The 24,820-nt window shown below is 36.8% G+C and overlaps 2 protein-coding genes across 7 annotated transcripts in view; one reads left to right on the plus strand and one right to left on the minus strand.

Moving 5' to 3' along the window:
• Positions 1 to 21,042, minus strand: part of SESN1 (sestrin 1) — a 125,235-nt gene extending 104,193 nt beyond the window's left edge. The window contains exon 1 of the mRNA XM_043999712.1: positions 19,820 to 21,042. Within this exon, the coding sequence (XP_043855647.1) occupies positions 19,820 to 20,098 (279 nt within the window). The 5' untranslated portion in view covers positions 20,099 to 21,042. The remainder of the gene's footprint in view (positions 1 to 19,819) is intronic.
• Positions 21,043 to 21,646: 604 nt separating this feature from the next.
• CEP57L1 (centrosomal protein 57 like 1) overlaps positions 21,647 to 24,820 on the plus strand; it is an 86,157-nt gene continuing 82,983 nt past the window's right edge. For 5 of the 6 annotated variants that reach the window (XM_043999716.1, XM_043999719.1, XM_043999718.1 and 2 more), the window contains exon 1: positions 21,651 to 21,789. The gene's annotated coding sequence lies outside the window, so the exon portion shown is untranslated. Of the gene's footprint in view, positions 21,790 to 24,820 lie in introns of all 6 variants that reach the window. The other variant, XM_043999722.1, reaches the window with a different exon arrangement.

Consider the following 24,820-nt stretch of genomic DNA (forward strand, 5'->3'; position numbering starts at 1 on the left):
TATCAGAGTGTGAAGCAAGTTTCCTACTATCTCTTGTGACCATAGCTTTTGCTGTTTAACAAATTTTAGAAATAATGCTATAAAACATAACAAGCGCAAAGCCGAAAAATGTCCTGGAAAAAGAAAAGAGGACCATAAAGCCTGAAGAACATATGGTACATAATCTTTAAAAAGTCATAAACTGCAACTGTGCACTTTGGAATGTCTAAGCTACAAGACTAGAAGCCCTTTATCATTCTCATACTGAACCACCACAAACAAACTCCCCTTTAAGATTCATATCTGAGTAAAACAATCAAATAGCTGAACAGATTACAAAAGGCAAGTATACAAGCCATCAAAGAAAGAACAAGCTAGAGCGCTAATTGTAAAACCTCAACACTACAAGTTATGAGATGATTTGATTTTTAAAAAAACAAATAGCATTTCTTCAAGAATTTCTTTTAACCTAAAGCTATAGATATTTGAAGAGGGTAAAGACTTATTCTTCAAACAGATTTCAATGATTATTCTAGAAAAATGTAAAAGGAAGTGCCGTATAAACTGCTACATTATTAAGCATAAAAAATTTTTAGTTACATGAAAGTTTTTAGCCTAATTTCTCAATCTTTGAATTATGTGATCAGTGCATGGAAATTCCAAAGCTACAACTTTATTATTTCAATAACACTTAGCACTGTGGCGCTTATCACTTTTGTCAAAGCTCAAACAGCAGGCTCACACATGCACAAGCAGATGGAGCAAAGAAGATAGAAGGGGCCCACAAGAGACAACAAAAAATTCACCCTAAAGCTAGACTGCAGAAAAGTACAACTGCCTATTTATCTTTTCCAAACATTCACCAAATGTTTTTAATCTGAGAATGTGTTAAGGCACTCTATATTTCCATAAAAGAAAAGATAAGCTAAAAGGTATAATTAATTAATCTCTACAGTAATTTCCCTTACTACTCTAAACCCAATTTGATATTTTCTTTCCAAATTTCTTATAAGCTATGTCACGTTTTATTTGATTATATACTATCTTGATTTAATTATTTAGTTATTTCATGTGTGAAAAACCCATAATAAGCATAAATAGGCTATAGCATGTTGCCAAGGTTAATTGTGGGGGGCAGAGGAACCCCAACAAACCATGGCAGAAAAGTCATCATTGAGAACATGTATGAGAGAAGGAGTTGGGCTAGCCATGTTATGAGAAAGATAACAGATGACTAGACCAAGTGATATACTGGTAACCACAAGACCTTTAGAAGAGAAAGTCTTTCAGCATGTTTGGGGGGATGCCTTTTGGTAACTTTATGGAAAGGAAGAGGAGCTATGAAAGCTCATACCAAAGAAGGCACAGATCCTTCAAAGTATTTTATGTACTATATGTAAATCATGTCTTCCCAACTAAATTATAAGATTTCTCCACAGTGAAGATACCTGTGTGTGTATGTTCCCCACAGTGCCAGGCACAGAATAAGGTACTAAATAAATATTTATTGCCTAGTCAAATAACCATTTCAGCCCAGAGATGGAAGGGAAGATCATATAAAGAAGTGTTCGACAAGTTCTGGGAAAGCACAATCATACAGGCTAAAAAGACAACTGTTTGTCATGTTTTCACCACATTAGCAACGCGATTTTTGATAAAAATTCTTATATTTTTTCCTTACTAAAGCTTCTTTAATATTGATTATTAGAACCTTAAGGAGTTTGACTAAAGTTAAAAAATGCAAGTATTAACCACTTCAAACATGTCTTACAATAACATTCTATGTACAACTAATAGAATTTTGCAAATGAAATCATGTTAATAGTAAAGAAAGAGGAGCCCAGAAAAGTGATAAATGACTTATTCCAGATTAAATAAAGAGTTAGGGGCAGAGGACTAAGATCAGGTTTTCCTGACCACCAACCCAGAGTGTTTTTTATTATACCACACTGAGATGGTCTCTTGCTAAGTATACTGACAAAAGACAAAGAATAAATTACAATTCAGTTTCACTTCAACCTTTTGTTTAAAACTTCTTTTAAGACAATTAAAGTAAATGACACCTGTTTGAAAGGATGTCATTTCAAAGTTAAATAAATTCAGATTATTTCCTATGATCAAAGGAAAGCATATTTGTGCTAAATTAGGAAAAGAATGAGAAAAAAAGGGTTCTATATTATTCCATCCAAAATGTAATGGGAATATAATAGTATCCCATATACTTGAATAAAATAATTCAAACTTTATAATTATTAAATATATTTTTAAATGGCATTTACTTTCTATTCAGAAAATTATAACATCCATATTTGGCTTCAATTATGGAAACATAGCTGAAGGCCAATTTCTTAATTTGCTATAAACAAGTTGCTAGATGACATGTAATGCAATACCATATTTTGGGAAATTTTGAACATTCATGATCCACAGGAAAAATACTCAAAACTCCTACACTAATTTTTTTTAGCCTACAATGGTGCAGTCTTTCAGCTATAAAGTCAGAACCACCAGTGTTTTTCCACTGGAGTCACTAGAGTGGGGAGTGGGGAGGGGGAGACAGGGAAGGGGACTCGAGCCATTCTCAATTCACTACGAACATTAGGGTCTAAAAATAAGTTTACTACAAAAAGTTACTACTCTTGCTGCCAGTATTGTCATGGTAACAATGAAATAATGGGGCAAATGTTCTTTTTTTTTTTAACTTAAGAGTTTTTCTTGAGATTTTTACTTGTGGAAATATACTAAAACACTATTCTAAGCAAAGCACCATAATAAAGAAACTAAACTTAAGACTAACTGCATTCAAAAGTAGGCCTTATTACACAAACTCCAGCTTCCAGTCTAGTTAGCTTTAATTTTGGTCTGCCAAAAATTGGCAGAGACAACATAATTATAATTCAAACATTATACCTCTATAACAAAAGACTCCATCTTTTCTGCTGAAGTTCAAAAACTACCAAGAAATGATCCGATGTTAAATATGGATATGATATGTTATTTATTAACATCTGAGGATCTGGGTTTCCCTTAATAGGCACTAATAAAACTGGGGCAGCTAGCTGGCACAGTGGATAGAGCACTGACCCTGAAGTTAGGAGGACCTGAGTTCAAATTTCACCTCAGACACTTACTAGCTATGTGACCCTGGGCAAGTCACTAACCCAACTGTCTTAAAACATCCAGGACCATCTCCAGTCTTCCTGATATATATCTTGCCACTGCACCCAGATGGCTCTGGAGAAGAGAGTGAGATTAATGACCTTGCATAGCCTTCTCTCACATAATTCCAATTCATTGCGACTCATGACATCACTCATCTGATGTCATGGTCCTCTTTGAGAACAAAGGACAGACAACAACAACAAAACTAAGTCTCTAAATAAGGAGGAAATAATGCAGGTAAAGAGTCATTACACTTTTATTCTCAAGTACCTTCCTTAAAATTTAAAAAATTCTATTCAGTCAACTTATATTCTACAAATAAGAAAGATAAAAAACATACAAGATATTACAGCCACCAAAACTTTTATCAGATTTAATTAACACAGGGACAAGTTGGAGAGGATATGGAAGGGGAGTGGGTTATGAAATCCCTACAAATATTAGTCATATTTGAATAGCAAAAGCACACTCATTGATTAAAAAATGACAGCCCACCCACATCTTTCTTACCTGTAAGACTATTGGCTACATTATCCCATCAGTTTACAGAAAGGGAATCTACTCAATATCCTGGGGGTTTTAGGGCTTTCTCTCTATTTTTTGACATCATGAGAATACCAATGGAACTCAAATATTGTCCATTAGTTATTTCTCTATCTTAACAACAAAACAACAAATCATTTTTGATCAGACATCCCCTTAACGACCAGCAAGTTAGCAAGGTGAGAGGCTATTTTACAATACTCTCCACTATAATTCTTTATTTGCAATGTTTTCCATCTGACTACCTTTCCGTTGCCCTTTGGATAATCATCAGTTTCAGTTCTTTGGAGACTATAGTATTCCATGCCTCGCAACCATATAACAGCATGAGAAAAATACTAATTAAGGAAATGGTTCTTTATTTCAAAGAGAAGCTTAGAGACCTATGCAATCCTAAGTCAAAAGCAATCCAACATACTTTCCTCCTTCTGCTCTATAATGTACCCAACTCCATTAGAAGTAGACTGTCCAAGATATATAGATATATAGATATATAGATATAGATAGGTAGATAGATAGATAGGTAGATAGATAGATAGATAGATAGATAGATAGATAGATAGATAGATAGATAGATAGATAGATAGGGATGAACTAACTCCACAGGTTGTCTATTCAACTGAATATCATGACCTAAACAATAAGAATTTATTATTCACACATTTTTCCCTGGGTAGAAAGTCTTAAATGATTACAGATTTCATTTAGAAAGCTCTGAGGTTTTTCAAAAGTTGATACAGTCAGCAAACATTTGCATTCAATAGAATCTAAAAGACCTCATTATAAAGAATCTCTCTTCAACTTGAACTCTGTATTAAACAGTTTCTACCTAGACAATGATCAACACCTTTGGGGAATATGCATTTCCCTGTTTTATGCCTCATTTGATGTTAATGATCACAGTCATGCTATTATTCTATTTTTCAAGGAAGCATGTATAATTTTGACATATGCAGGGAAGACACTACTGAAAGAGAATCTTTAAGGCAGAACCAAATGGTTTTATAAAATAGTAATTGCTCACATTTATATATGACTTTAAGGTTTGCTAAGTGTTTTATATACATTATCTGATTTGAAGATATATTTTACATATATTATCTCATTCCTCCCAAGAAGACAAGTGATATCATTATCTCCATTTTACAGAAAAAGAAACTGAGGCACAGGGAGAATAAATGATTTGCCCAAAGTCCTAGAGCTAGTAAGTGGCTGAGGCAAGATCCAAATCCATGTCATGTCTTGGCAAAGAGTAGTGCTCACACAACTAACAATAATAATGGGATTTTGTGTTCTTTACATATTGCAGTCAATTATGTGATGGCAAATTATTATTATATTATATAATCCTTGCCCGTTCATTTTTAACACCCTCATCAAGGATGCTCTCCTCTATAGAGTATTCTCATAAAAACATTATAGTGATGGGAAATATAAGCGCACACACACGTGCGCGCGTGTGTGTGTGTGTGTGTGTGTGTGTGTGTGTGTGTGTGTATAGCTATTATTGCTTTGTATTTTTTAAAATTCTAATAATGTTCAAGATTTTCCACACCTTTGGAATTTCAGTCAGATAACCTCAGGATAGATAGATACCATATCACCCTCAAACTTGTGTCACTTCTTGTGTGCACTTATTCTGCACATAGTTGATCTAGTTCTACTGCTTCTCCCCTCTGTTTTTCTAGCACTATTTCTACTTCTTAGAGAAACATAACATCTAGGAGTGTGATATGCAAGTGGTGTGGTTCCACTGTCCTTGAAAAGGTAAATGGTACAAATCTTTATTGATCATTACAATCTTGGATATATTTGTTGCTCTCCTTCAAGTTTCATCCTTAAGTGATCTCTGGACAACTTTGCATTTTAATTGGGTCTCTTACCAAACTTTCTTTAAACGTTTTTCCCTCACTGCTTCTGATTTATGAGGTAATGTTTCTTACAATGTCCCACCCTTCGCCTCTGTAAGACTTTACAAATTTATATTCTAAATGGGTGCTGCTCTTGGCTACCATGTTGCTTTATTTGGAAGTAAGTCAAATATTTATGGACAAAAGCAGTTTGTATGGTCTTTTAGTGTCCCTGTTATAGCAACTGATTTTCAGTGGTTAAATTTTTTAATGAAATTTTGATAATGAATGTTGTAGATCTTTCCTCCACCCATTTCCCATATTTTGTAGTAACAACTAATTTAAATATGCAAAACTGGAATTGTTTTAATTGTACACCCTTTTTGTTATTTTTTTATTCTTTTAGCTTTATAGTAGTTTTTGTCTTTTTTTCTAACAAGTCTGAGGTCTGATTATATAGAAGGCTAATTTAGAAATGACAGTAACAAGTTATTTCCTATTATCAAAGAATATGTTTATTTAATTTTGAGGGTCTTTACAAGTTATTTATAGAAATTCTGTACTTTATCCCCTACAACAGATGCTGGAATTTTCTTTTCTTTTTTTTCTGCAAATACTAATCATAAACTCTGCAATACAAGATAACTAAATGGCATTCTTATTGCCTTTGGAGGCACAATAAAATCAACTCCACTCACTTCTTCATTCACCTCTACAAGAAAAATCTATAAGCCATCTTCTTTCCATTTACCTACCTATAATTTCCTTTTATTTTCTAGATTTGCATTTAGCAAAAATGTCAAGATTATTATGACTTAAATTCCTCCTGTTGTATATCTACTCACCGGTCATCAGACAAGGATCCCATACTTGGAGTAGAGTACCAACAACTAAGTTAATGTTTTATAGATGTTCTAAAAACTGAGTGATTCTTAGCACCCTATATGCTATTTTCTTTGCTCCTATCACTGAAGAAGCAGAAGGGAGCCATATGGGACTGAGGGCTATTTTGCATTTTTCTTTGTTTCATGGTTTGCATGACCAAAGAATTAATCCCGAAGTAATGAACCTCTGTATTTAGCTAGGAAAGTCCTTGGAAAGCAGACAGTCTAATCCTGAAGTGATATAAGGAAACACAGGGGTACAAAATACCTCAATGCATATGCTGTGAATACTTCTATGTTACTATATAAGTAAGTTAAACCTCATTTTCACTGGTTTTCTCTAAATCTTCAGCTCATATGACATTGCTTCATGTATAGAAAGTAGTATCACACTGCCTACCAGTGGGCAAGTGAATTTTCCATGCATCTCCTCCACATGGATAATATTTCTAATTAAGCAGGCAGGCTTCTGCAGTGGCTGCCTGCCTTGAGCAAAAGGAACTCTTCCTTCAGTGTCCAAAATGGCCATCTGTTATTCACTGCAACAGTACACCTTTTTGCTCCAAGTAAGACTGACCCATTTAGTAGAAAGTGAAGTAACTCAGTCTTCTCACCCTTGGGAGATGAATACTCCACAGCACCTAGACAGCAAATGACTAAAAACAAAAATAATTCAACACCACACATATCTATTGGACTACCACTGCTTCAGCCTGGTTCTGTATGTTTCTCTGTTTATTTGGAAAAAAAAGTAATCCAAGAATAGGAAGACAGAGGTAGTGACAAAACAGGTCAAGTGTTTGGCTATCTCAAACTGTTTCATGGATATATAAGTAAAAGATGAAAAGGATGCTTGAAAAAGGTGAAAATAGAGTTTATAAGGAAGATTCAGTATAGAGAATGAGTAGCTTTATTTCCATATTTGACCTACACATATCATTTTCAAAGATGAGGCAGCTAGGTGGCATAGTAAATAGAGTACCAGGCATCTTCCTCAGTTCAAATCTGGCTGGAGACACTTAGCTATGTGATCTTGGGCAAGTTGTTTAATCTTGTTTGTCTCAATTTCCTCCTCTGTTAAAAGAACTAGAGAAGGAAATGGCAAACTACTCCAGTATTTTTGCCAAGAAAACTCTAAATGGGGTCAACGAAGAGTTAGACATGACTGAAACAACAATTTTCAAAAATATTCTCATTTGATCATCAAAAAACCCCGTGAGGGGGCAGCTAGGTGGTGCAGTGGATAGGGCACTGGCCCTGGAGTCAGGAGTACCTGAGTTCAAATCCGGCCTTAGACACTTAACACTTACTAGCTGTGTGACCCTGGGCAAGTCACTTAACCCCAATTGCCTCACTAAAAAAAAAGAAAAGAAAAAGAAAAAAAAAACCGTGAGAAAAGCAAGGCAGGTAATATTTTCTGCACTTTACACTAGGAAACAGGTTCTCAGAGATGTGAAATGCCCAGTATCACAGGCCTTTGAACAGATGAGCAACAATTTGAAGCCAGGACATCTGGCTCCTGGTTCTACTCTACCTATGACTGGTATGCTGCCTTTCCTATAGTCCACTAAATAAAAAATAATTTGAGTGTCCGAGATGAAGGAGCTTGTTTTTCCCCTTATAAGCCAGTTCCTGTCAGTAAACTGAGCACAAATTAGGCACTCAAAACAAATGAATGCTTTCAAACAATTGGAACTATTATTTCACAAATTATTTTTCCCCTATTGGCCTGAAAGAATTCATTTCTTGAAAGCCTTATACTTAATTCCCAATAGCTTAGGATGCTAAAAGTATAAAAACTTGCTATGAGACTAAAATTCTATAGTATTGATACTTTTCTAACCTGGAAAAAATTATATATACATACATACATATGTAATAAACACATACGCATGTACACACATACACATCCTTTCTGGAAACAACACACTCATCTGAAGGAAGTTTCTATTAATAGATGGCCACAAGCCCAAATGGAAATATGAATACAACTGAAGTGATAAGATCTTTTAAACAGATCTTGTAAATTAGTGACAGCTTGATACAATTACAAGTTAGACAAAAGAAAATTATTTAAGGTATTAGTCAATAATTTCATTTAAAAAGCTGGAATTTCATAAAATGGAACTAAGTAAACTCCTGATTAACTCAAATTTATGCAGTTTATGGTATATACTAATTTATTTTGTATCCCTTTCTTATCAGAACTTTAAAGTAGTAAAAAGTAATTATAGGCATAAATATTGTTTTCAGTGAATTAGATATCATCAAATAGTAGCAAACTTTTTTCACTGGAAGATTAATATTTAATACATTTTGGGACCTTATAAAATTCTGATATTTAACACTCTTAAAATTAAGCCAACACTTACTGTGAGTATTAGTTTTCACAAAGATATTTACCCAATTTAAAGCTGAGAGAGCAAATAACCACCTACACTAATTGATGATGTAAGTCAGAATACTCTTCACATTCATTCAAATAGTTCCAATCAAATTGGTCAATGAAATATAGATTTTTAAAAAGATAAACTTTAAAAGCCTCTCATACTGGATTTCCCATTAAAATCAATGAAACTAACAGTCTATTACTTGGTGAATCAAAACCATCTATCCACAAGGAGAAATTTTAATTAGTATTCATTTACAACTTTTTTTTGTCACCGATATAAAGAAATTTGAGATTTATTTTGGAATTTAAGGATAGTACAGTAGTAAGGATACTGAATTTGGATCCAGAGGACTTGGGTTGAAATCCTGTTTCTACCATGTATTACCGATGTGACTTTAACTAAGGCACTACGAAATCTTTCTGGACCTCAGTTTCATCATCGGTAAAATGAGAAGGCTTAACTCTAAGGTCTCCTCCAACCCTAACTCTGTGAGCCAAAATTGGTGGATTATATATTAGAATAGAATAATACAAGGGAACACTTTTGTCAGTTAAGTCAGAATCAAAAACTTTAAGCTTGTTTTCGGAGATTAATTTTTTCCTATTAAGACACTTTAAAATTGTTAAATGTTTCTTTTTAATACATGTCTCATCTACCCCTTTGTACACTCCACCCCCACCTGGCCTCAATCTACTCTGCATGCCTTAAACTTCTGCATGTTCACATGATGGCAAGAATGTCTTGCTATGTTTAGGCTATGAGTAGCATTTAAAAATTACTCAGTTACAATTTTAGATAGCTAACACCTATCAACTTGCCAGAAAGTGAAATCATTTATAAAATTAAAATGCTTCTATATAATACTTATAGAAAATAAAATAAAAACAAGTGTTTAAATAAAATAATAGACTCATTTGGATTTATTGAATATTATTATCTTAACCTTATGGATCAAAGGAATTAGAACTGAAGACACCACACAAAAAAGAATCCTAATGTGGAACAGCCAGAAAATTTACAAATGTTTTTAAACTCTTATTTAAGATAATTAGCTATATGTAATACTTTTATGTAAAACTGAAAAATATATATCAGTTGGGGAATGGATGAAAATACTGTGGTAAGCAAATGAAATATAACATTATTAATCCATAGAAAACAATGAATATGAAGAATATAAAGAATCACAGGAAGAATATATAAATTGATGCAAAACAGACCAATGAAGAAATATGCATGACAACAATGCAAATTGAAAAAAAAACTAAACAAAAACTAAATTGGAATGCCAGTGATCACACTTGGCCCTAAAGAAAAAATGAGAAAATGCAAAATGGAGTATTGCATATTCTTTGTTATGAAAGATGGCACAGATTAAGGTGATATGAAAATAAAAGATATTAGTTAGATAATAGCTATAGTATAAAATGTGGTTTAGGTAGCATGATCCATGTCACAAATTTAATATATCCTTTAATGAAGGTTAAGGTATAAGGTTTTTGGGATTTTTTTAAGAGACAATTTTTATTATCCAAATAATGTTAATCTAATAAAAATATTTTTCCCGTTTACTACTAAAAATGGCAGCAAGTTAGAAATATAACACCTAAGAGTATCTTTATTCTACTGGCATGTTTTCTACAGCAATTTCATATATCCTTTCAAATTCAATTTAATCCTATCAACATTAGAAATAATTTGAAAAGTAATTTACAGGTAGGACTGTATATCTAAGATTTAACAAGTATGAAAAGAAAAACATTAGCTATAATGTGTAGTTTCTAAAACCTTCATCTGTTTTATCTCATTGGGCTTTGCATCTAACAGGATGCCACATTATACTTTGTCACGAAATATTATTGTCTAAAATCTTATAATTTTACAGTTTCAGGGTCTGGGGACTACTTGTCAATTCTTTCAATCAAGAACTATGTTAATATTTGGTGGTTGGAATAATTAAGATTGCTTCAAAATTTTTTCAAATTGGCTTGCAACAGACAGAGGCAGTTGGGATAGAAAGTTATTTGCATATTACCTTCACAATGATCAAGAAATAACTAACAAATTTCTAGTGATTAAACACAGAGAATACATCTAACTTTTAAAAAAAGGGGAAAACACAATTTAGCAATGGAATAAATCCTTTATCCTGTTAGTGTTCAAGAGATTAAACTGGTACAAAGTGTTTTCAAGATCAGAAAAGAATCTAAATAAAAACCAAACTATTCTCTACAGACTACAGCAAACTGTATGCAATTGGGACAGTTGGAAGAATAGCATGTAATTAGAATTTGGGAACCAAGTTTTTAATATGTCACCTTCACCCATAACCACTAATTCTTGGTAGAAGTAATATAAAGTCAGAATGATTAATAATGAATGCATATTACTCTCAATATCCATAGTATTGCCAATGCCATTCCAAATATTCATGTAAACCATAAAAAGAATTAAATATAAGAAACTTAAGAAAGCACAGTATAAGTGGGGAAAGCACTGAATCTGGAGTCAAAAGAACCTAGATTCAGATGCCAATCCTACTTATGGAATCCTGGGCAAGTCACAATCTCTGGGACCCTCATTTTTTCATTTATAAAATGAAGGAATTAGACCAGATGATCTCTAATTTCCCTTTTGATTCTATATCTATAATCCAGTGATCCTGTGAAGTATGTTTCAACATCTCTTGTATGGAGTAGAATGGGAGAGAGGATGTAAGAAGATAATGACCTTTTGCATCTTGTAACCTATTATCCAATAAGTTGTGACACTTTTTAGCTTGGAAAATAAAGAACTGCTGTCATTTTAAAAAGTAAATAAATAGGGGGCAGCTAGGTGGCGCAGGGCCGACCCTGGATTCAGGAGGACCTGAGTTCAAATCTCTCCTCAGATACTTGACACTTACTAGCTGTGTGACCCTGGGCAAGTCACTTAACCCTCATTGCCCTGCAAAAACAAACAAACAAACAAAAAGTAAATAGATGCACCCTCAAATGTTCTGGGCTTACAAGAAAGAAAAACTTTTTTCTCCAATTAATTTTTGAAAAATTAAAATTTCTTCCATTTCCTTTTTCTCCTTCCTCAAAGCATGACCTACCTAAAAAAAGATGAATAGAGTGTTCTCCTGAGGCCAGAAAAAGGAAGGATAAAAGACAGGATGGAATAACAAAGAACACTTAAGAGTGGTTAAGAAAAGAGAAAGTGCTGATTTATTTGTATATCATACCCTAAAAGATCAAAGATGAAAAAATTGTTGGTTTGAAAATCTGATGAGGCTCTCAAGTGAGCACCAAAGAATCCTTTGCAGTGAATTTGCGAAGTATCACAAATATGAGCTTTGCCTCACCAAAACTGGTGGAGACAGCAAAAAATACCAGTTTAAGGGAAGTCCAAAATATCTCTAATATACAACAAGGTATTTTTACAGTGTACAATACATTTTATGGGTTCTGCTTTTAATCTGCTGAAGAAAACCTACTCATTAAGATGTTAAGAACAAAGTTATATACATGACCCACTGGGACTTTATGGCTGCAGTTTTAACAACTTGACAGTTGGGGCAGCTAGGTGGCACAGTGGATAGAGCATCAGCCCTGGATTCAGGAGGACCTGAGTTCAAATCCCGACCTCAGACACTTGACACTTACTAGCTGTGTGACCCTGGGCAAGTCACTTAACCCCAATTGCCTCACAAAAAACAAAAACAAAACAAAAACAAACCAACAACTTGACAGTTGACTCAGACCTGAATAAGTGGAATTTGCAGTTTTCTTAGGGGTATCTGGTGGGGGACAAAATCATTTTGCTATATGAAAACATTTTTAAAAAACGGTCAATAATAAGCACTTTTTAATGTAAGACTTTTTGTCCAGAATGAAATCACTTTCAGACAGTAGTAAAGTCAGAATCACAGAATTTTTGAGTTGGCAGGGACCTTAGTGATGTTCTAACCTTTCACTTTACAGTTAAACAAAATAAGGCCAAGAGCTTAAGTGACTAGTCCAAAGTAATAACAAAGTTGGGACTGGAGTACAGGTTTTGCCACATACTAGCTATGTGTCTTTGGGCAGGTCAGTACCTCTCTGAGTCTGTTTCCCTAACTTTTAAAAGGGGAAAAACAACTTACCTGAGTTGTTGTGTTAATCAATGATGTATGTTTAGTACTCTGCCAATGGATGGGTGGCTTATATCATTAGGTAGAAAAAAAAAATGTGGAGAATCACAAGATACTAAATATGCAGTTCATTCAATGACTTCAGTTGATTATAACTGATGGACTTTAAATTAAAAATTAAAAAATAAATTAATTTAAAAATTAACAAAAATAAGAGCTTACTTAGCAGGTGCTAAGCTGAACTCAGGGGATAAAAAGAAAGATAAAAAAGTTACTACCCTCAAGGAACTCACATTTTAATGAGGCTTACAAGAAGTAACTAACTGGGTAAGTGCAAGGTATCTACAGAGTGGATGGAATGGAATCTCAGAGTAGGAAGGAACTAGTAACTAAGGGGACTATCCCAGGACAGGATTTTGAGCCAAGACTTGACAGAATCCAGAGAAGTCAAGATGAGGAGAGAGAGGATTCCAGGCATGGAGGACACCCAGTTCAAAGGCACAGAGACTGGACATGGGGTGTTGTTTTAGGATCAGTAAGTAGGCCAGTGTAGCTAGACTACAGAGTGCAGGGAGAGAAGTATAAAAGCTTCGAAAAACTGAAAGAACCTAGGTTATGAAGATCTTTAAATGCCAAAGAGACAACTTTATATTTGATCCTGGGGGTAAAAAATAGACAGTCATTAGAGTTTAGTGAGTATGGGGATGATATAGTCTGACCTACACTTTAGAAAAATCATCTTGTCAAATGCATGAAGGACAGATTAGAGTCGGATAAGAGCTGTAGAGGCAGTGAGATCAATTAGGTTATTGCAACAGTCCAGATAAGAAGTGATTGAGGAACTGAACTAAAGTGATGGCTGGGTGAAATGGTGAGAAGGGGATTTGTACAAGATGTTGTGAAGGTGGAAATGACAAGATTTGTCAATGGACTGGCTCTGTGAGAGATTAAAAAATAGCACCAGGGTTGTGAGCTTTCATCACTAGGAGGATAGTGGTGCCTTTTACATAAATAGGGAGGTTTGGAAGAGAGAAGGGGGTGCTTTTGAGGTGGGGTGAGGGTGGCAGGAAAGAAAGTGAATTATTCTAGACATGTTGAGTTTGAGATGCCAATGGAGCAACTAGTTTGAGTGATCAAAAGACAATCAGTCATGTCTGATTGTAGCTAAGGAGAGCGAAGAAGGCTAGGTATAAAAGTCCAGGAATCATCTGCATAGAGATAATAAATGGGGGCTAATGAGATGAATAAGTGAGACAGTATGGAAGATAAAACAGAAAAGAACCTAGCATTTTCTGGTCTTTTTCTACTATGTTACAGAAGTCTCTTTGAAAGTTCATTCTACTCCTAGACGTTATACTCTAGAAGAGACCTCTGCAGCCCTTACTTAGCAAGCTCTTCCCAGTACTTCCATTTTAAGGAAAATTCTCATTCCTCTCCAGGTTCCACTCCCAATTCTCCTGACATTATCATCGCTCCTCCAGGGATACCTTTTCCTCCCAATGCCCTTTTCAGTTTCCTTTAATGTGTTCTTCCCCCATTAGAATGTAAGCTACTTTAGGGCAGGGACTGACTGTCTTTCTTTCTGCTTGTATTTGTAGTCCCAAGTCTTAGCACAGTGTCTGGCACATAGTGAGATTTAATAAATACTTTTCAAATTGACTTAACTTCACACAGTTTTGGAGAACAGCCAGGGTTCATGGGCATGACTTGGATAAAGATTCAGAAAAGAAGACTGAGAAGAACAGTCAGATAGAAAGAAGACTTTATTTAATGTCTGGGTGTTCATTACCAGAAAGACTTAAGGAGAAATGGTCAGTACCGGGAGTGTGTAAGTTATTGGGGAGAACTGCTTGGGTACTTAAACACCAGTAAAATGCAGCTCTGAATGGAAGCTTGAACTACACTAAGAAATCTGAGTAGATGTACAGCAAGAAGGAAGCCACCCCTAGAAGGAAAACTTTTTCTCTTTATGTGCATACAAATATTCAAAATAAGGGCAGCTAGGTGGCATAGTGGATAGAGCATGGGCCCTGGATTCAGGAGGACCTGAGTTCAAATCCCGACCTCAGACACTTAACACTTACTAGCTGTGTGACCCTGGGCAAGTCACTTAACCCCAATTGCCTCATCAAAAAAAAAAACAAACCAAACCAATATTAAAAATAATGCAGTGCCACATGACCCTTTACAGGAGAAAGTAAAAACAAATATCACCTTTTCCCTGAATTATCTTGCCCAGAGGTAATATTGACTTGGAATCAGGAGACCTAACCTCTTGCACATAGCAGCTATGTAACCATGAGAAAGTCACTTAATCTCAGGCAACTCTTAGGACTATAAATTATAGAGAAGTTACCATCTGCATCGATAGAGGGACATGTGGGATTAAAGTGTGAAATTTGTAGAAAGGAAGACTTAAACTGGGAGGAAGATCATCCTAAGAATTAGAGCTATGCAAAAGTGGAATTGGCTGCTTGGGAAGTGGTAGGTTCTCCTTCACAGGAGATGTTCAAATAGAAAGAGGGCGAGTACTTGTTAGGAGATGTTTCAGATTAAAATTTTGGTCAAATACAAGTTGGAATAGATGGCTTCTCATCTGTAAATTTGTACTAGTGAATACGTGCTCTATAGAGTTATCTTCTGACAAGTACTTTGCAATGCACAAAAATCCACAAGTTGCTATTCTTCTTGTTTTGATGCTTATGTCACATTACTACTGACTACAAACACTACTTTCCAAACAAATGGATCTACTTGCTGTTCCTGGTATAGATCTCCATGACTTTTGGCCCAGTGACTAGAATGCACTCCCACCTCACCTCTGCCTCTTAGAATCCCTAGTTTCCTTCCAGGTTTACCTTGAGTTCTACTTCCTATATAAAGCCAGTCCTCATTTCACCCCTTGAGGCTTCATACTCCACATCCATGAAATGAGGGTGATTGCAAAGGATGACTTCTAGGGTCCTTACCAGCTCTAAATTCAAGATCCTATGATCTCCCAAATTGCTCTTCCCTCTTGAAATTACTTTTCATTTGCTTTGAATTGTATTTATTTCTATACAAGCTGCTTCCCCCCAACTGAAGGTTAAGTTCTCAGAGAGAAGGAACTTGTTTATGTCTTGAATCCCCAGCACCTATTCAGTGCCTAGAAGATAGTAGGTACTTAATAAATACTCATTAGGGGAAAAGGGTGCCACAGTGGACAGAAAATGGGGCTCAAGGCCAGAAAGATCTAAGCTAAAATCCTGACTTGGATACTTAGTAGCTATGTGACCCTGGGCAAGTCACTTAAGCTCTCTGAGCTTCAGTTTCCTTATCTGTAAAAAGGAAACAATAATAGCACCTCACAGAATTGTGTTGTGATAAACAAATGAGATCTGTGTAAAGTGATTTACAAATCTTAAATTAATATAAATATTCATCATCATTATTGTTGATGTTGAGTAAGATCCCTCTACTAATACACATATACATATGAGTATTTATGTGTATATACATACAAGCATACATACATACATATATTTCTGAGAAAACAGAATATATCACAAAAAACCCTACATGGTAAAGCTTTTCTGCACCTAATTCTTAGGAAAGCCTTTCAAACTTGCTTATCTGATATCACAGCCTACAAGAAATTTTTGTTGTTCAGTCGTGTCTGACTCTTCGTGATCCCATTTGGAGTTTTCTTGGCAAAGATACTGGACTGGTTTGCCATTTACTTCTCTAGCTCATTTTACAGATGAGGAAACTGAGGCAAACAAGGTTAAGTGACTTGCTCAGGGTCACACAGCTAGTAAGTACCTGCAGCTGGATTAGAACCCAGGAAGGTAAGACTTCCAGATTCCTAACCCAGTGCTCAATTCACTGCACCAGGAACAAAATGAGAAGAGAATAATAAAGGCATAAGTTGACGACGATAATTAAAACTGAAGAAAAAGAGAAAAATTACTAAAAAGCAGACAGTAATTCCTACCTGCATCAGAGCATTTAACAATAAGGCAAATAGCTGCTATGGACATCATATTATAATAGTACAATAACTTCATCTTGTGTTGTTCATAAAGATATCCCTTTGTCATAAAGTGACCATTGATTGTCCAATGTTCTGTGCATACCCTTTGATCTAGCAATACTACTGCTAGGTTTATATCCCAAAGACATCCCAAAAAAGGGAGAAAGGACCTATTTGTAAAAAAAATATTTATAGCATCTCTTTTTGTGGCTAAAAGAATTGGAAATCAAATGAATGCCTATCAACTGGGGAATGGCTAAAACAAGCTATAAGAAATGACAAGTAGAAGGATTTCAGAAAAACCTGGACTTTACATGAACTGACATATAATGAAGTGTACAGAACCAGGAGAATGTTGCACATAGTAAGAGCTATATGTGTTGTCCTTCGTTCTTGAAGAGGACCATGACATTGGGGTGATGCTATGACTTGCAGTGAATTGGAATTAAGTGAGGGAGGACTGTGCAAGGTCACCAACCTCTTTTTCCTCCAGAGCCATCTGGGTCCAGTGGCAAGATATATACATCAAGACAACTGGAAATGGCCTTGGATGTTTAAGGCAATTGGGGTTCAGTGACTTGCCCAGGGTCACACAGCTAGTAAGTATCTGAGGTCAGATACTGTTCAGTGAAGAATTGTGAATGACTTAGCTATTCTCAGCAATACAGTGATGCAAGAAGCATACTATCCACCTCCAGAGAAAAAATACTGATATTGATTGAGTACAGACTGAAGCATGCTATTTTTCACTTTTTTCCCCCATTTTTTCTTTTGAGTCTTCTTATACAAAAGGAGTAATATGGAAATGCTTTACATGATTGTACATGTATAACCTATATCTGATTGCCTATTGCCTGAGGGAAGGAGGAGGGAAAAGAGGGAGGAAGGGATAGAATTTGGAACTCAAAACTTTAAATTAAAATGTTGATCAAAGCTCAATAAATAAATAAATGATAGAACCTTTGGGGGGAAAAGGGAAAGATTTCCATAAAAACAGCTAAGATGATACATTTGAGGCAGCTAGGTGGCATAGTAAGTAGGATCATTAGACTTGTAGTCAATAACACCCGAGTTCAAATGTGGCTTCAGACACTAGCTGTGTGACCCTAGGCAGTTCACATAGCTTCTGTCTACCTCAGTTTCCTCATCTGTAAAGTAGGAATAATACAGACAGCTCTCCCTTTATCATTGCCTTCCAATTTGGAGAAGGGGAGGAGGAGGCCACTGGAGCAGAGAAGGGGTCAGCCCATGGTTCAAAAACACATGGGTGGCTGGGGACAGAGAGGGAAGAGCAGGAGGGCGAATAGTGGGGCACAGACACCTGGGGGTGAAAAAGAGAAAGAAGACGAAAAGACATGTATCCAAATGCTGACAGACGGAAGACTTGGGATAGACAGACACGTGGGCACAGCAGGGCAAAGGTCTCTTTCAGTAGGAAGTCTCTAGCCAAGCCCCCTGTCCAGTGGTAACATACTTTCCTCCAATTCTCCTTTCACTTGGAGGGTTTGCTTGTTTATTGTTTTTGATGGGGGTTGTGGGAGGGGGAGAGAAAACACAGAATGGGGCAGGATCAAGAGCACAACACTGTATAGTGAAGTTAACAGGATTTTTTTGGAATGCAGATTTCTTTCAGAATTTACATAATGAGAATTAATGTAAAACAAGAACAATTAGTAATATCACCTATTTCTTAGGGATATTGCAAAACCTTAAAGTGCTATGTATATAAAAGCTAGATTTTATTTTATTTAGAAAACGGTATAAAAGGGGTATTGCATACAACTTAGAAAGTACTCTTCAATACAAATGACTAGCATACACATACCCATTACATACGTATTAATTTGCATTCTGAATAGAAAATAGCCTTTTAAGCACTTTCTCAGAAAATAAGGAAAACCACATTAAAATTGGATAGAAAATAGCATTATCTACTGAACTTCCAACTAATTTAAGAACAAAGTATATTATTTGAAAAAGAGAACAGCACAAAACATAGTATTCAGAATAGCCAATAATTCGGTTTTATATAGTTAAAAAGTTGAGCCTCCTTATCACAATGAATACTTTGCTGCTTGTTTAGTTATGTTTGTTTTTAATTTTGGGGGGAAAAAAGGAAATGAACTGTTTTCTGACCTTGCAACCTTTAATTTGGAGGAAAATTAATTTCCTTTGAGAACAGAAAAAAATTGGTACTATTTCACATACTATTTAAAGTTTTAAAAAATGGTTAATTAGGAAAGGGTGAATCTATCATTTTATAGGCTTTTAAATGAAGTTACAGTATTCAAAAATATTTAAAGCAAGTTGGATAGGTTTCATTAACAAAGGTGGAATATAAATTCAAAATGGATATAAGTGAAAGCACGTATTTATTTGTAATTATCAATAAGTAACTTTTACATATACTTCCAGATGGAAAACAATTTCATCATTATGTGTTTAAATACACACATATGTAACACCTTACTTAAAGTTCAGAAGAGACGTTTTCTATTTTAACCCGGGCAATCCAACTACAGGTTTGTTTGTTTTGTTGTTTGTTTGTTTCACAGAATAATCTCTCAAAACAGGGGTTCTTAACCTTTTTTGTCATAGACCCCAATTGGCAATCTGATGAAGCCTTATGGATCCCTTCTCTGTTTTTAAATGCACTAAGAAATACATAGGATTACAAAGGGAACCAATTCTATTGAAATAATTATAAAAATATTTTTAAAAACAAGTTTACGGACACCAAATTAAAAAAACAAAACAAAACTCCTGCCCCTAAACAAAAATTGGGATATGGATTTAATTAATAGAAACTGCACCCCCTCCCATCCCCATCCCATCCCCGTTAACCAGCGAAAAACAATAGTACGAATAGTGCTCTTTCTTACCTGGACACATTTCAAAATAGATTGACTTTTCTCTCTTACGTCTTTAAAGGGACACCGCTTTGAAAGCATGAGCAGACGAGCAAGGATTTTATTGAGTCCATCCCAAGAGACGGCATTTAAAAGCTGTTCAGATGAACGATAAGGCGGCTCTTTCACAGAACGAAGAGACTCAGTTTTCCTCAAGATTGCTTGTTTAACGTTTTCCAGCGCTGTGTCTCTAGTAGCTGAATCTCTGCTGCACAATCCCTCCCACCTAAGTTCATTCTCCCCCTCAGCCATCGCGTCCTTGGATTTCTCGCCCCCCCTCCACTTTTAATCTTCAGTCTCCTTTCACCATGTCGCCAAAAACACCTTGAGAGCTACACCCAGAGATGAATCGGTTTCGGCCTGGGCTCTAGTTGGGAGCCAATCATAGGATTTCAATCGTCAATTGCAGACTCGCGTAGTGCGGAGGACTGGGAAAAGCAGACGGCAGCGTCTCTGAAACCGATGCTGAGGGTCCTCTACCGTACAAAGTTCACTCCAACAAGAGGCAGCCTTGGAAGGAAGGTCTTTTTTCTGAAGACGGTTAAAAATAATGGGCATGGGGCAACCAGCCAGACCACTTAATATCTCACCGGGGTTGGAGGTCTTTGCGAGGAGCCAGGAAACCTCACTAGCATGCCCAGCGGGGTCAGCATCGGTCCTCACGCCTGGGAGCTGTCAAATCCGTGCTCTTCCCACGAGGGTGGCCAACGAACAGAGCTCGTCTGTCAGTTGGGAGTTGTTGGGTTGTTTTTTTTTTTTTTTACCCCCCGGGGGAGGGGGGTGTCTCTTCTTCCACCACCACCACCACCGCCCCCACCCCCCCCCCTAGTTGTTCAGTCCTCTCTGCTGGTCCCGCCTTCTCCCAAGGCCCCGCCTTCTCGCAACCCCTCCCTCCCGCTCCTGGTCTGGTGAAGAGCGGCCGGCTGGAGGGCCGGGCAAGGTGGGAAGAAGAACGGTGTGCGCCTCCCTCTGACCCCAGGCTCCTGGTTTGAATTCCGGAGAAGCAGAGAAAGCAGCAGTTCTGGCGAGGGGGGTGGGGGGCGGCGGCCCGTCTCTCTCTCTCTCTCTGTGTTGTCTCTCCACCGAAATGGTGCTGCTGTTGGCAGGCTGGCGATAGTCCTAATCCGAATCGCCTAAATTCTCACCTACCCCACCCCCTGACGAGGTCAGAGCCGAATGCCCGCGGCTCCAGGAGGCACCCGGAGACCCCGACAGAGCCTGGGGAGCCGAAGTTGCTGCTGGGCCCGAGGCGCAAAACCCGCCCCCTCGCCCTGCCCCATCGGCGGGGACCGGCCCAGAGGGCGGGAGTGGGGAGGGGAGAAGAGGGGGTCCTCCACGGCGGTCCGGTCCCTCCCCTTTCTCCGCCCGGCACAAACTGGGAGCCGCCCCTACGGCCCAGCTCCCTCTTCCCCGCCCCGGCGGACCGGACCCGCCGAGGCAAAGCCATTGGAGAAGGCCCCGCCCTTCCAGCCGCCGCGGACTAGACCACCTAAGCTAATTGATGCGAGCCACCGCGCATGGGTAGTCTTGAAAATGAAGAAGAGGGACGCATGCGTACTAAGCCCTTAAATTTTTCCCGCCTTCGAGAGAATATTTACCCGGGCCTTAGAGGCACCTTCTGGTTAAAAAAAGAAGAAAAACGTATCTACTCTAAGAGTTTGGCAGAGCACAGGAAAAGGCAATGTACAAAGGAAGTGAGACTCTAGGATAATTCCTAAACGGCGACTGGTGTTCAATTTTTAAATAACACTAGGCTTCTGAGCAGGCTCCCTCATAATGACTTCTGGGAAGTGTAGTCCTCGTGAAGCTACGAGAGGGTTGCCTTACGCGACCGGAACTACATCCTCCAGAAGGAAGCGCGGCGTTGCCTAGGAAGCCGACTGCCTAGCGTTCCAACGGCTCTCAGGAAGCGAAACGAGTTGTGGCTGGCGGCGAGGAACCAGGTGAGCTTCCAGAGGCTTCGCCGGACTCTTTAATGAAGAGGTTCGGGGGCAAGGGGTGGCGACCTTGGTCTTGACAGTGCTTCTCGGTGCTCTTCTTGAACGTTGTTCGGAGAATGGAAACGGCCCCATCTGAGGGAGCTGGATGTGGGGGGAAAGGGAAGGGTGCAGGGTTCAGGCAGCAGTGAGAGCCCATCTGGCTGGGAGGGCTCGGGCCGGAGACATTCTGGAAGCCGCCCTCCCAGGGAAAGAGAAAGGAGATAGATGACCTCCACACTGGCTCTCAACCGGGTATCTCCTATTTGAGTTCCTCTTTTTTCATGATCGCCAGGCTACTCTAACACTTTTCCCCCAGCACCTCTACTTATGTCGTCCTTGATTACTACTGAGAGAGAAATCCCTGGGGATGGTGAACTGCATTTGTTATATCTAATTTAAGGATCTCAAGGAAAAAAAAACCTAGCTGATCTTAGGCCCTAAGGAAATAAAAGCATTATTCCGAGCGAGCCCTTATATACTGTATCTCAAAATTTTAGTACAAAAGGAAACTGCGTTTAAAATATGTATATATGTACATATGCACACATAAAAGTATACAAGTACATAAATGTGCATGTCGATAGTACAAATAGATATGTAATATACATTATATAATACATGCACTTAATAGTGCTTATTTACTGTTGATGGGGAAACAAACGAATTACATGTATCTACTCTTTATAGATAGTGTAACTATATACTATATATATGTAGTTGCATAGTGTATAATTATACTATTTGTATATTATGTATTAATTCGGTCTACTTAATGCCAAGCACTGCTAAGCACTGAGGACCCAATAATAATAGCTAGCATTTATATTGCTCCTACTATGAGCCAGTACTGGCTAAGTGCTTTCTTTACAAATGTAAAGAATCATTTGATTAAAAAGGGGCAAAAGACAGTCCCTACTTTGAAGGAAGCTCACAATCTAATGGAAAACAAAAAAATAGCCAGTGAAAACTGATATTTAGCATATTACTAATCAGAAAATTCTAGAAACCAAATAATATTCCCTGACTTATTGAGTAGTTGTCTCTACTGCCAAAGTTAAATATAATTGATTCCAAAAGTGTTCTGGATCTTAATATACCTTAAAAAAAATAATCTGTTCTCCAGTATTACCATTGGTTTTTCATTTACTCAGATTGCCTTTCACCTGGTGATCTTTTCACTTATTTGTTGTAATCATAATGAATGAGGACAGCCTACTTCTCAGACTCAGGAAGACCTGGGAGTCCTACTGCTGATATTTATTGACTTTGTGATCCTAGGCAAGAGATTTAACCTCTCAACTCTAACTCAGATCTGCCTTAGTAGAGGGAATTTCCTCTTTGAGTTCCATATAGCAGTGAACTATTGAACATGCCAAACTAAGGAACATAACAAAACCCAAATCATTGTGTATATCTTTTTTTGGTTCTGCTAATTTCACTCTACAACAATTCATACAAGTATCCCTGTTTCTCTAAATTTATCATAGTATTTCTTAGTACACAATAATTAATATTCCATTATGTACCATAATTTATTAAATCTTCAATCAATGAGCATCCATTTTGTTTCCAGTTCTTTAGTACCACAAAAGATTGCTATGAATGTTTTGGGGGTACCTTGAATCTTTGTGTCTCTCTGAATATATTCCCAGGAATAATGGGATTAGTGACTCAAACAGTATAGATAATTACTTTTCTTGCTAAATTCCAATTTGAAAGCCAGAATGGCTATGCCAATTCACCACTTAGCTGCCTGCTATATTAATTATTACAATTTTTTATAACCTTTCCCAATTTGCATAGTAAAAATACTCTATTTTAATTTGCATTTCTCTTATTAATAATTTGAAGAATATTTTAAAATTATTATTGTTTGCAATTCTTCTTTTGAAACTTCATTCTTATTCTTTGATAACTTATCTATCAGGTAATGATTCTTGGAGTTACAGGTTTATCTCAGTTCCCTGTATATATTGGATATCAGTTTTTTGTCAATCAGTGATACCTGATGCAAATATATTCCCAGTTAACAGTTTTTCTGTTTATTGTATCTTTTTATTTTGCCTATGTTTTTGTGATCTCTAGCTCTTATTTGCTTAAAAAATTCTCCATCTAATCCTTACTTGTGAGCAATACTCATATTTTTCTTTTCTGAATTTTTTTCTAATGATGGGACCTTTGTCAAGTTGCTTACCCTTTTACGCTTATTATACTATGTGGTATAAGTGCTAGTCTAAATCTAATTTCTGTCACACTACTTTCTCATTTTCTCAGCAGTTTTTGCTTGAGAGTCCTCCAGTTAATTTCAGTTCTTGGCTTTATGAAATGTCAGACTGCTATTCTTAGTTGCTTCTATTTACTTTTCAAATCTCCTCCACTAATCTACTTTTATGTTTTCTAAAACCAGGCTTGAGGTCTACTGTTTTATAATATTGAGGTCTGATTATGCTATCCCACCCCTTTATTCCTTCTTTTCTACATTATGCCCCTTGATATTCTAGACCTTTTTCCCCATACAAATGAATTGTCTTATTGTTTTGGCTAGTTCTATTTCTGGGTAGCACTAAAATTGTAATTTAGGTGATATTGTCATTTATATTATATTGGCATGGCTTATCCATGGCAAGGACTGTTCCTTTGGTTATTTACATTTTTAAAAAATGTTTTATAGTTGTAGTGCTACAGGGTGTCTCAAAAGTTTTAGTGCACTTTTGAATTTTAATAGCCTAGAACTGCACTAAGATTTTTGTGACAATTTGTGTACATATCATGAGTGTATTAGTAGATTAACTATGGAATGATTTTGCATTTTGTAGTTATTTTGGATGATTTTTTTAACCATTCCTTCCCAATTTTATTACTATTTAGAAATGCTGAAAATTTCTTGTGGATTAATTTTGTGGCTTGTTACCTGACTGAAACCATGAATCAATCAACAAACATTTATCAAGCCCTTAATATGTGTCAACCACTGTCCTTGGTGCTGAGGATACAG

The sequence above is a fragment of the Dromiciops gliroides genome, chromosome 4 (genome assembly GCF_019393635.1).
Source record: "Dromiciops gliroides isolate mDroGli1 chromosome 4, mDroGli1.pri, whole genome shotgun sequence".
Classification (NCBI taxonomy): domain Eukaryota; kingdom Metazoa; phylum Chordata; class Mammalia; order Microbiotheria; family Microbiotheriidae; genus Dromiciops; species Dromiciops gliroides.